The sequence below is a fragment of the Neltuma alba genome, unplaced genomic scaffold, assembly GCF_004799145.2.
Source record: "Neltuma alba isolate B1F8T4 unplaced genomic scaffold, ASM479914v2 tig00001190_pilon, whole genome shotgun sequence".
Lineage (NCBI taxonomy): Eukaryota > Viridiplantae > Streptophyta > Magnoliopsida > Fabales > Fabaceae > Neltuma > Neltuma alba.
Genome location: NW_021632371.1, coordinates 1 through 13708, shown reverse-complemented (window position 1 = coordinate 13708; position 13708 = coordinate 1). Strand labels below are relative to the sequence as shown.

General features: G+C 33.1%; 1 protein-coding gene across 1 annotated transcript; it reads right to left on the bottom strand.

Moving 5' to 3' along the window:
• Positions 1 to 1788: 1788 nt before the first annotated feature.
• LOC114752777 (AP2-like ethylene-responsive transcription factor AIL1) lies at positions 1789 to 5037 on the bottom strand. Its single transcript, XM_028941485.1, has 8 exons — positions 4845 to 5037; positions 3985 to 4567; positions 3813 to 3895; positions 3297 to 3385; positions 3070 to 3143; positions 2764 to 2814; positions 2540 to 2616; positions 1789 to 2411 (listed from the first exon to the last, which is right to left on the bottom strand). Exons 1-8 carry the CDS (start codon positions 5035 to 5037, stop codon positions 1789 to 1791), a joined length of 1773 nt encoding a protein of 590 aa, XP_028797318.1.
• Positions 5038 to 13708: the final 8671 nt, after the last annotated feature.

The window sequence follows — 13708 nt, the reverse complement described above, 5'->3', positions numbered from 1 at the left end:
TCTGACTCTGCGCAAGTGCGCATTATTGTGTCCCGTCACTGCCTCGAGCTCCCCGCTCTCAACTTTGGAATTGGAATAACTTAAAACGCTGCGTTGAGAGGGTTCTTGTTTCTTCCCGGTGAGTCTCACCATTCTGGAGGCATGTCATCGGATCGTACGCAGTGAATTGCAGGGATTTCATAATTTTTTCAATTTTATTTTTACAAATGAAAAACAAACAAAAATATTGCTTCATAATTAATGCTGTCACACTATAACCAACCTGTAGGGATATATCTATATATATATATATAAATGGAGTGGATAGTACATACTACTACCTCCGTTCCTAATTATAAGAGCTAGTTGATTAATTTGAGAAAAGAAGTTAAATTAGTTATTTGTAATAAATAAGTGTTGTTTTTCATAAAATATCCTTACTAATTAAGTATGTTGGCTAAAACTATAATTATTAGAAGGACTATTTTAAAAAAATTGAGTAAATATGAGAGACAAAATAGATTGGGGTTTTATATTTAGGACCAACATAAAAATCAAATAGGATTTTATATTAAAGATCGGAAGCAGTATGTTTTAACAAAAAACACTTTTAAAATAATAGATTTATAATTTTTTTAACCTCATATTCAACCGAAATTTAGATTTCTCTCCCCAAGTCAGGCTTAAATAAGTTGACCCATACTCAATATTCCCACGCTCCAGATATTAAACCCGGACATCCAAATATCCGCGGTCAACACCGCCTTCTGCGTCTTCGCAAGGCGTTGAACGCATGCAGACAAGCAGACAGACAAACACACGAAATAACTAGATTGATTGCAATTTTAGATTACGTTTACATTTTCTCGGATCCCAAATATAAAAATTAGTTAATTAATTTAAGTAGATTAAAAAAATAAATTAAGTTAATTATTTGTAATAAATAGATATTATTTTTTAAAATATCCTTAATTCCTTACTAATAAAATTTACTAGTTAGAACTACCATTATTAAAAAAACCATCTTTAAAAAAAATAAATATGAAAGAGAAAATGAATTAGAATTTTATATTTAAAATTAAAATAAAAATCAAATAAAGTCTTATATTAAAAACTGAAAGTAGTATTATGAAACTTTTACATTAACAAAAAATTAGAAAAAACATTAAGACTGGAATATACTTTAGACTTGCATGCTTGTTAATATTTCACATGTAGAGCGTGTTTGGATGATATTAAAATTATATCTTTTACAATATATGAAATAAACATCTAAAAAAGTTTAGTTACAAAAACACCTCTCTAACACAGAAATATAATGTACACATTTTAAACGTAAAAAATCACCTCTCAGCTAGTGGCAAACAAGAGGACAACATCATGTACGGATAAGCATTATTCTATAGAAACTTATATAGGGGGCAGCGGGGCTTTCCTGCGGCTACTTTATATCGTACGTTGTAGCTTCTACTGGCGTCGATTGTATTATCGGCTATAAATTAATGCCTTGATCAAAGACGTTCCCCCCCCCCCCTATTATCTATCGTAACAGTAAAATCCGAACAAGATTCGCAGAGCACGCAGGAGAAAAATAACACTATTGCTTAGTCATGTAATCCAGAATTATAACTCGGCATTTCACTTAGCGAATCCCACTAAATAAACACAGTAGGATTCAAAATTTCCTTACATGATCACGTCTTCTTCTTTGCCTTTTTCCTTTTTCCTAAGCTGAAAACAACTACAAATTTCCCACTAGCTTACCCTATCCACTCAGCCTCGAATCTTGAAGACCTCGATCTCGTTTGTTCATTCATTCCACAAAGCAAACATAGGAACTTGATGAGCCAGACCCATGTTCCCAATGCGAATGTCATTATTCGAGTTATCATCACCGTTGTCGTTGTTTCCATCATCATCATCACCATACTTTGGTCCCTGCAACGAGAAGAACCCGGGTCCAAACTCCGAACCATTCACCCCAAACTCATTTCCCATTCCCACAGAACACTTGGGACTTTCTTCCGAGTTTGACGCGTTCTTAGCATTATTATTCGTGCCGTTCTCGGAAATACTGTGATCATTGACCTGTTTCTCGTTGGGGTTCCCGTCATCATTCCAAACCATGCTGGCTAACTCATCAGAAGAGTGCTCACCATTTGTTACAGCCAAAAAGGGCTGTGGCTGCTGCCGATGAGCCGCCGTCGCTAATGACGTTGATGCATTAGAATTGAAGTCGTCCGTTGTGGTGGCCACACTGCCCGGAGCTGAGTCTTTCGGAGACTTCTTTGCCAGATCTCCTGCAATGAGGGTCGAGCTGGAGCATATTCTCTTCACGTCATACCTGCTTATATCGAAGTTGGTCACAGCACTAGTTCCCCTGAACTTAATTGCAGCAATATCATATGCTTCTGCGGCTTCCTCTTGTGTGCCTGCAGGCAAATATAGTGATTAACACAAGCAGCTTACGAGTAAATAACGAGGAACAGGTGTTTAAGATAAGGTTAATTAAAAGGAAAATATACGAAAGGTTATGGTGAGGGAGGTTGGTGAAACTTACTAAATGTACCGAGATACAAGTCTTTGTTTCCTGCAACTCTACCGATCCTAGCTTGCCACCTTCCATGTTGATGGTGTCTGAAGAGAGACAAGGGAAGCAGATCAATGTTTTGCCAATAATGGCCGCCAAGTTAATTCAAAAGCTGGAATTGCAGTAAATAATGGAAAACTTTTTATCAATATTATTAATGATAAAGTATAAAAGCTCAGAACTTTTGGCCATACCTTGTCACGCCCCTATACACAGAAGCACCTCTTGAAAATCCACTGCTCTTCCTGCTCCCCAAAGAACAAAAAAGGACACATCGTTTTGTTCCATATTGAATATAGGGGATGAAAATTAATTGAGGAATGAAAAGTCAATCGACAATGCTCAGATAAAATTCATTGCATGTTTGCTATATTAAAATTTTGCAGTAAAATTATCGCAGAGTCTGCTACTGAATTGTACAAAAACTACCCACTTATTGCTGAAGGATCGCTATCTAAACCGTATCTAATAAGATCACGAGAAAAGATTCGAGTGGGTACCTCCTCAAATTGGCCACAAATTCTTGCCTCGTCATGTGCTTCATCTCTTCAAGTTCCTTCTCATAACTGCTTAACTGATAAAGCATTTAAGAATTTTTAGATGAAGTGTGGGCTATAGCCGATGGTAGAACCATGAAATAGTTCAATAGTCGAAAGCTAAAAACAAAACAGCGAACATAGACAAGACTTTTCGATGGAAGGAACAGTGCAAGTCTGAGAAAGCATACAGGGAAATTTATGTGAGTGGTTGGGCCCCAATACTTGAGCGCAGCTAAGTCATAAGCCCTTGCTGCTTTTTCTTCTTTATCATAACCACCTAGTAACAATAATACAAATTATTATTTTCCAAAAGGGATGAATTACATATTTTCTCTCAGAATCATGCACAAGAGCACACCTTTTCATGCTTTTTTCAAAAAAATATAAATTATGCACCAGATCAATTGTTGTCATGGGAAAACAGTAAAGACCAGAGAGGATGGTAAAAGAACTACAGAAAGAGACATGCAAATGTATAGTGGATTTTCACCTACCGAGGTAAACTGTGCAGAGAGAGTTGAAGCGTTGAAAGGAGAAGAATCCAACCAGTGCGTCAAACAAACCGTTAGTACATATATTCTCATCAAATCAAGAGAAAGGGCTAAAAAGAAAAACAATGATGATCATCTACCACAAGGTTTAACGGCGTGTTTGGTTCTTACTAAACCATGATGTGAAAAAAGAGGACGTAGTTTTTCTCTCACCTTGCCTTCCTTTCCTTGTTTGCCCTTCCTTCCTGCAACTATTATCCCACAAATGGGCCTCATATCTCCCAGTCCATCTATGCCTAATACCCCGATATGGAAAACATAAAAGGAATAATGAAAAGCCGAAGGAACGATATAATTCGTTAACTAGAAGAATCACTATCCTTACCTTGTAACACCTCGATATTGAGATGTTCTTTGACCAAAGGTATCAATAGATTTGCGAGGCACGGGTTCTCTAGCAGCAAGAGATTTTGTGATTGGCCTTTTACGAGCATCATCTTCCACTTGAACCGGTGAAACTGCACCACAAAGAGTGTTTGGTACACTAGGACTCATAGTTAGGGCTAGAGATTGGTAGTTATAACCATTTACTTCAGCAGAAGATTGAGATTGAGCCAACCAGGACTTGTACATGCCGTTACTTGGGATTACAGCTCGCGGGTTACCATCATTGTATGCATGAAAAGATTGGATTAAGGAAGGAGGGTTTGCGAAATTTTCCCCATTAGTTTCCATCTCAGTGTTGGTGCTGAAGCTTGGGGCCACATTCACATTGATCCTGCTAGAAATGTCCTGGTTCTGGCTCTGGTTATGCTCTCGGTCTTGATCTTCTTGTTGTGTACTGCCTTGGCAATACACTTTGGTTTCAGCAATATCAGACGTGTTCGAGTAACAACCCAAGAAATCTTCAAGCTTTGGACCTTTTTCATTGGAGGTTCCTCCTACTACTCCATTATCATACCTCCACTCTACAGAGCAGCCAAAAAAGCCAGATGAGAAATTGATTGTATCTTTAGAAAGCATGCAGCAAAGGAACTGATTTCATTGCTAAGTAACAAAGTAACCAAAGGAAATAGAGCGAAAGTGCTGCTTTGGCTAACATGCAAACAGAGGCCAAAGATCAAACACATCCTATTCATAAAGAGAGACAACTTCTTGAACATTCAAACACAAGACAAATACCAAAAGAGGATGAATAAAATAACAGGAAGATATTGAAATATGAACAGTGACATGCACTAGTACCTTCAGCTGCACCAGAGTGCCTAAAAGGGTCAGCAACACAGAGAGAGCCATCTGATCTCAAAGGCATAACCGACAAGCGAGGATGAGAAGGAGGATAGCCTCCACGGTGTTCTGCTTGGTTTTCTCTACCATTCCCATATACTTCATCAATCCTCAAGTGTGGAGTCAGAGAAAACCCCATCCAATCGCTCATATTTACCCTTTCTCAAGAAAAACAATCACCACGCGCTTACACAACCTAACCCCCAAATCTCTCTTTCTCTCTCTATATCTGTATCTCTTTGTCTGTCCCTCTCTAAAATCAACAAGCTTGTGTATCTCTATGCAAGTTGGGAATGTTGGAGTTCGAGCTCAAACTTCGAAGGTTGATGTAGTGAAGTTGGGGGATGGAGGAGGGAGTTAAAGTTTCGATTTTTTCCCCTGGATGTATCGTAAAAATCATCATACGGACTTGTTTCTTCTCGTGGGTCTTATAGGACTGGGATTTTCCTTTTCTTTTTTCTTTTTTCTTTTTTCTTTTTCGTATACGTAGTTACTGGTGCGTGCGAGTGAAGAAGGAAAGAGGGTGAAGATTTTGGAGAAGCTTGTGTCGTCTTATATTCTCAGCTCTGTCGCTGTTTTCTTATGAAAATATTGGGCTTCGTGCCGCCTCTTTCATTTCTTTCTCAGATTTGCGCAGAGGTGGCCATGACATGTAGGAGAAAAAAATTTTAAAGACACGAAAGATGCCAAAATTTCTCGAGCTCTAATCAGGTACGTAATGATGTAAACTCAATTTCAGTGTAGCCCACGGTGTGATTTGGATTCGAAGTCGGTCAACGATTGAGATTGGAGGAGGAGAAAAGATAACGCGGAATGAAGAGCAGGAGAACGCGGATTATCCAAAAGCTGTGAGCAGCAGAAATGCATGTTTTCATGTTGGATTGTGATTAGTTTCGAGATGACCTCGCCTTCTTTTAAATATTAAATTTAATCATTTGTTACTTTTTCTTATCTTTTTATGAAGGGGAAACCATTTTGAAGTACTTTTAATTTTTAATTTGGTGCTTATTTGTTTTTTTTAATTATAGCATTTAATTTTACATTATTAGCACCATTAGTTCTTATAATTTTACTTTATTAACATCACCAACACAAGTGGCAATGATGCTAACAGAACAAAAATTAAAAATTTAATTAAAAAACAGATAACATCAAATTAAAAATTGGAAGAAAATACATCATTGGAATTAAGCTAAAATAGAATTCACTCATACATTACATACAACAAAAATTAATAAATAAAATTACAAATAGCTCGAAATACATGGAGCGGTTAACTGGGATTTTTTTTTTGTTTTATATAATTGGGAGCAACTTTATTAAGGAGATATCCTCTGCACTCAAACGAATTATTAATTCTGATTTTTAATATAAAAAATAATTAATTAATTTTAATAGATTAAAAATATTAGTTATATTAATTATTTGCATTAACCTGCACAGGAGGGGCCAAAGTAAACGCTTATCTACGTTATTCAAGAAATGGACTGTTACGTTAATGTGGTCAAAGCCGAATGATGTTGGGGGAGTTGCTTGACTTGAAAATCACTCACTAGCTAGTCAAAATGCAGGAAACTTCCTCACTACATGAATTTCGTCCACATGGCTGCACCTGGAAATTTTGTTTGACACGTTGAATTTCCCATCACCCGAAGTTATTAATTTGTATGTGAATCTTTATTCTCAAATTTTCACCTCAATATTATTTAAGGGACACTGCATGTATTATTGATTGATGACTTGTTTCAAACTTATTATAGTTAAAATTTATTTATATAATATATTACTTCTGCTCTTTAATATAAAGTTCAGCTTATGATTCAAATTGATCTACAAACTAAATTTTATATTAAGATTTAATATTTTATAATTTTTATTAGATTAATAGAGGGTGGGGCCTCCTTCCTCTAACGCTCTTTATAATATTCTAATCTCTCAAATATTTATTTTCATTATTAGAAATGATGTGATTTTGATTTATTAATGATTTTTTATAGAAAAATACATTAAGATAGTGTAGTTTTGATTATAAAAGGTTCAAAACCGTACAATTTCATCACTGTAAGATTTTAAGATGTTCCTCGTTTTGTGTAGAATTTAATAATTTAAAAACAATAAAATAAGTGTTCAAAAAATTGGAGTGTTACAAAAAGAAAATGTTAGAGAGAAAAATAGGTCCCAATGGGCCTGGGAATAAAAGACAAAGAATCATCTTGGGCCGAGACTATATGGAAAATATGTCAGCGATCTTAGGTCACATTGGAGTCCTTCAAAACAACGGGCGTGGGCCCATTTAATGAGACATGGGCTTACTATTGAAAATCCAACAGCGTGAGAATGACCCAATCAACTGATGAAAACCATCATCACGAGTGGGCGCCTGCCGAATCAATTAATCTCAAGTCAATAATGTGCCTGTTTGGCATCAATTATTTTGGGCTTATAAGCCCTACAAGCCCGATTGGAAAATTTGAAGTGTTTGGTTGGACTTAAATAAAAAAGGAGCTTATGTATTTTAAGCTGGGAAAACGTACGTTGCGCTCAAGCTCCATTTTCTGGTTTATGGATCACTTTAAGAGCTTATTTTACATGTGGCATGACAGAGGAGTAAAAAACGCGTGAAGAATTGAATTCAAAGTGGCATGCTCCATTTGACGGAGGAGTAAAATAATTCTATCAAAAGCTCCATTTTTTGTTTAAACCCGCCTCTATAAAAGAGGCTAGTCCTCTACTGTCACTTTATTATATAAAGCTCCATTTTTTCATTTCTATAATGTTTTTAAATTTAATTCACTCAATCAATTTCACTTCTTCATATTAAATTAATTTAAATTTATTATATTATGTCAATATATTTTTTTATGATGTTTCACTTTATATTTTAAATATTTCTTATAATTTCTCTAAAGTTTTCAACTTTCACTCACTCTATAAATTTCACTTCTTCATTATATTATCTCAATTCATTTCTTTTTTCATCTTTCACTTTATATTTAAAATATTTTTTATGATTTCTCTAAGATTTTAAAATTTAATTCACTTATTAAATTTGACTTCTTCATATTAAATTATTTTAATTTCATTGTATTATGTGAAATCATTTTTGTTATCTTTTTTTATTATTTATTATAACTCATATCTATTTTGGTCATTTTATAACTAAACTTACTTTTATTCAACTATAATCCAAACAACCTTTTACCAATCTCACTTTTGCAAACTAGTTTTTCTGAATTCCAATCGAAACACAATTCAGCTTATCCAATTTAGCTTTTACCCAACTTCACTTATCCATAAACTACCTTTTCAATAAGCAGCTTTTCCAATCGCTGATCCAAACGGAGCCAATGTTGAAAGTATCCATGAAAACGATTAAAGAAGGGCACAACATAATAATTAAGTCTCCATTTTTCTATTAAGGTAGGTCCGTGCCCCGCAATAATCCTGTTTACGTTTTGGTCCTTATCAAGACTAATCCCTCTCTGTCGTATTCATATCAATCAATTACTAGCTCCGATCCTGATTATAAGAGTTAGTTAACTAATTTGTGGAGATTAAAAAGATAAGTTAAGTTAGTTATTTGTAATAAATAAGTGTTGTCTTTTCTAAAATATCCTTGCTAATCAAATGTATTGGTTAGAACTACTATTATTATAAGGACCACCTTAGAAAAAAATATATAAATATTATAGACAAAATAGATTAGGGTCTTATATTTAGGATCAAAACAAAAGTCAAATAAAATCTTATATTAATGATCAGAGGTAGTATTATATAAACAAATTTAATACTCCTCCGATCCTAAATGTAAAACCCTTATACATTATACATTAGTATGTATAAAGGTCTTATATTTAGGACCGGGAGAGTAATTAATACATATTTGCATGCATGCGCATCACTTTCAGTTTTTAGGTTGTTTTCCACATTTTATGATGATAATATGATGTTTCTTCCACTAAGCCACTTGAGATTAAAAATAAAACGGCCTTTGAAAATTTAAACTGCTTCCACGAAGAAAGCGTACATCTTTTATATTTAATTATATCAAAGGTTTTAGGGTTACTCTTCATGGAAAAATCAAGTACCTGTCTCAATATGTAACCCAATATTCAAATTGAAGTCGAAATTGTATAGTTTTTGTTTTGATGTGATAATATATAAAGTATTAATATATCAAATAGGACAAAGCCCTCTCAAATTTCTTGTATATGATGTGCGACGAAGGCCTATGTTCTGCAAATAAAATGCAAGCTGCTAGGATCAAAACGTAGTTTTTAATTAGAGAAACAGAAAAGGAGAAGAAAACAGGCCAATGGGGTCAAACGGGTTGGAGAAGAAGATACGTTAATAATTAAGTCGTGATTACGTACGTTATTGCTCACAAAGTGATTTTATTTGGGAAAAAGTAGAAACAAATCTTTTATTGAGAAATTAATGGGCAAATATTTCTTACTGATTTTGTGCAACTCAACTTTCATTGTTTATAACTTAACTTTTTTTTTTTTATATGTAATTCATTTTCCCTAGCATGGAATCATTATCTTTTCTTGTGTAATGCTTAACTCAATTTTTCTTTGTACAACTAAACATATTTATATGCTTGTCTACGTGCAAATTAGTTCTTTATGTCTAAATAATATTATGTGCAATTTACGGTTCTAAGCTCATTTGTCAATTAAATTTTTCATGAGGGATTTATCCTTAATTTTCTATTTTATTCATTTATGTGACTATCTTCCATTCGTCTTTTTTTTGTGGGGGGGGGGGATATATTGGTTCTTTATCGGATACTTGAAGCCTAGTTACCGCTCTTTAATTATTAAATGGTACAACTAATTTGATATGTCAATTCAATATAATAGTTTGGATTCTGGAAGGCATTATTTTTGGATCAAACAAATGGCATATAAAACATTACAAAGAAGAATAATGTGAAATTGACCTTTGTATTTACATGTAAATTTACGGTAATTTCTTATTTGAAAGTAAATGCGGGGTAATTTTAATTTCATTCGAATGTTTTGTTCTAACTCAATTTCATATATGCGCACACCCTAGTAGAAAAATCCCAATCAATATGCACCATCCACATGTCACCTAAAATAATTCCACAATATAATAACACATATGACACACACCTAATCCTTAATTAGCTCCCTGTTTTTTGGGTGTGAACACCACACATCTTATTCCAAGTTATAATAAATGCACCAAATCTTCACAAAATAACAAAATCTAAGGACTTTCTAGACAATTTTTTTTGCAGGCATTAATTTGGACCGCTATTTTTCACCTAACCAAATACATGATTTAAGATTTAAGTCAAGGGGCTTTGTATGTGCGGGTCATTTCAATGCTAACAACCCATTGACTAATGATTAATTAATTAGGGTTCCTCACAGTGCACACTCCATTAGTGAATCGAAGATGGAGACAAATGTGTAAATCGGAGTGATCTCGGAGGGCTAACTCTTGTTAATTAGGTTCTGACAAAAAAGGAAAAGAACTGGTTAATTAGGTGTAGTAAACTGTATCTGATATTTAATTAATTATTCATTTCGTTTTTGGATATTTTCAACAAAAGAAAAAAGAGAATCTCCTCACCAGAGTGTCACTGTCATTAATCTACATTCCCCATCTCGCTCCACCTGTATTCTTATATCAAGTTCATGACAATCTTACAAATACAAATTGATAGGAATACTTTTATCCTTAATATAAGAGCTAATTAACTAATTTAAATAGATTAAAAAAATTTGTTAAGTTAGTTATTTATAATAAATAGGTGTTGTCTTTCATAGAATTTTTTTTACAATTATATGTATTAGCCAGAACTAATATGTGATGAAATCTTTAATATGTGCAACTACTACAGAGACTATTTAAATAAATATGAAAAAACAAAATATATTAGAATTTTATATTTAAGATCAAATTGAATGTTAAATTACTCTTACATTAAGAACATGAGGTAGATTTGATTTCATTTGATTTATATTAGCTTGTTGACCGACAAGCGATGACTACTTATTAGGAAACTTTTGGTTTGGGAATTTAAAATGAGAAGACGTGCTACTACCTCCAATCCTAATTATAAGATCTTATTTTAAACTATAAACGAGGTCTTATAATTAAAATCAGAGATAGTATAATTTTCTTGATTTGCATTGTATGTTTGTGCGATTATTATCATATATGTGCATTTATTTCAACACACAAACATCTATATAAATACTAAGTAGTTGCACATTTTGCACTTTGCATGTAGCCTACTCTAATTCCTTTGATGGTTAATATTTAATAGCATCCATGTCATTTCAATAATTTTTGAAATAAAATCATATTTATTATTTTTCACAAATTCTTTTGAGTTAAATGAAATTGTAGCACGTGATTGCAATTGTAACATCACTGCATCCATGTCACAGCACAGCCTAGTGGCTATATATCTACCGTGAAATTAATTAGTGAGCAACAGTGGAGCGTGATAAGATTCCTAGCTAGGTTAATCTAAAATAATTGGGAGGAGAAAAAAGCGTTTTCTGAGGCTAATAATTATGTTAAAAAAAACCGTGAAAGGGATTAAAATGGGCCTCCCTTTTTAATCACTAAAGCCTTTTTGTACGGTTTATAATTCCACTTGTATTAGGCAACAATTATGCAGTATAATCTTAAATTAATGATGGCTCATCCATCACTTTGAGTTCTTTTGTTTTTTTCCCCTAACAACAAAATTAGGTGATCTATTGCGCCGTCACTTGACTGTGCATATCTTAATTAATTGGTTTAAGACACGAATTTTTTTAGTTAATATTTCTTCTAGTACTACAGTCTACAGCGTCCTCAATATAACTTATTAATTGTACGTATTAATAAAAATAATTAAATATATATAGGGAAAATTACACACAGGTCCCACGAAATGTCAAAATTACTGACAGGTCCCAAGGGACCGTAGAGCAATATATTCTATTTGTAAAATGATGTTACTGCCCCTCACATTCCAAATTCACATTTGCTCTGTCATTGCGATTTACAGTCTTAGCTGCGACTATTAACAACCAAATGAGAAGGTGTTGACAACCTAAGCAGTATCCGTTAACAACTTACTTTATAAGATTACATAACCTCCACATAAGAGTAAATTATAACCAAATAGTATAATACAACAACTTTAACACTAAAATGGGAAGCTTTTCGAAGCCATTAAGAACTTTAACTAAACCCAATAGGATTATAACTATAGTTGTTAGAGGTTTTATTATCCTATAAAGTCAGTTGTTAACAGACACTACTAAGGTTGTTAACAGTTCTCCTTAAGTTATTAATACTCACTGTTGAGGTTGTCATTGGATCTTCGTATTAAAATTTTGTTATAATCCTAGTAGATTTAGTTAAAGTTCTTAATGGCTTCGAAAAGCTTCCCATTTTAGTGTTAAAGTTGTTATATTATACTATTTGGTTATAATTTACTCTTATGTGGATGTTATATGATCCTATAAAGTAAGTTGTTAACGGATACTGCTTAGGTTGTCAACACCTTCTCATTGGGTTGTTAATAGTCGCAGCTGAGATTGTAAATCGCAATAACAGAGCAAATGTGAATTTGGAATGTGAGGAGTAGTAACGTCATTTTACAAATAGAATATATTACTCTACGGTCCCTTGGAACCTGTCAGTAATTTTGATATTTTGTGAGATCTTAGATGAATAAAATCTCTTTTGTGGGATTTGTACGTAATTTTCCCATATATATAATAAAATTCAAGTCATTTTTAACATTACCTTTATGGGTTTTTTTCTAAATGTGAATATCATATATCAATTTCCACTCTCATCATTCTATTGCTCCATCACAAGATGTTGCTCATCAACATCTCACTACATGTATCTTAATTAATTGGCTCAAGAGACGAAATTTTTTTGATTAATACTTCTTCTCGTCCTCCTCATCCTAAATATAAATCAATTTAACTTTTTTTGCCAATATAAATCGATCTTAACTAGTTCATATGTTTTAACAAAACAGTTAAAAAAATTAAATTTGTACGTCAAAAATTCAATTTTTAATATTATCCTTTTTTTTAAACATAAACATCATATATATTTTTACTCTCACTGTAGTTATTAAATATGAACATATATGAAAAAAAATCTAGTACTTCTTAAGACTATCTAATAGCTTATAAAAAAATGATCACATTTAAAAAAATACCTTATGGTCCCGTTTGGTGTGAAACATCAAAAATAAGGGATTGAGATTGAGATTGTAATTGAAAAAAATCATTAAAATAGTATTTGGCATGAGTAATTACTTATTATATGGGATTAGACAAACTCATAAAGATGGGATTAGAAAATACCACTTCTCTCATGGTATTCTCCAATCTCACATACATAGGTTTAACTAATCCCATAGAGTAAGTAATTTTTTATACTAAACACTCTTTTCATTAATTTTTTTTTTTGTAATCCCAATCCCAATATTTCATTTTCAATACTTTAACCTACATGTGAACCGGCCGGAGGAGTACCCGTCTCAATATGTAGTTAGCATACTGCATGTATCACTGAGTCTTTGACTTTGAGCGCCTATAACGCTGGGCTCCACCACAGGATATGTTCATTTATTCATCTACCATTCTTAACTACTGGAAGAGATTATATAAGATTTTTTTTAATAAAAAAAGGAGATTATATGAGATTAGTATATGGTAATCAAAGTATCAAAATAGTTGACTGCTTTCCTCTAACATGTCAATTTGCCTAAATGGGGGTGGGTAACATATTGAAGTAAGATGAAAATTCAGAACCCTTTT

Excerpts from the sequence above, each read along its gene's own strand:
- LOC114752777 (XM_028941485.1), bottom strand. The coding sequence starts at position 5,037 with ATGAGCGATTGGATGGGGTTTTCTCTGACTCCACACTTGAGGATTGAT. Across the intron at positions 4,568-4,844 it reads GCACTCTGGTGCAGCTGAAG|AGTGGAGGTATGATAATGGA; the intron begins GTACTAGTGCAT and ends GCTGCTCTGTAG. Across the intron at positions 3,896-3,984 it reads CAATATCGAGGTGTTACAAG|GCATAGATGGACTGGGAGAT; the intron begins GTAAGGATAGTG and ends TCGGGGTATTAG.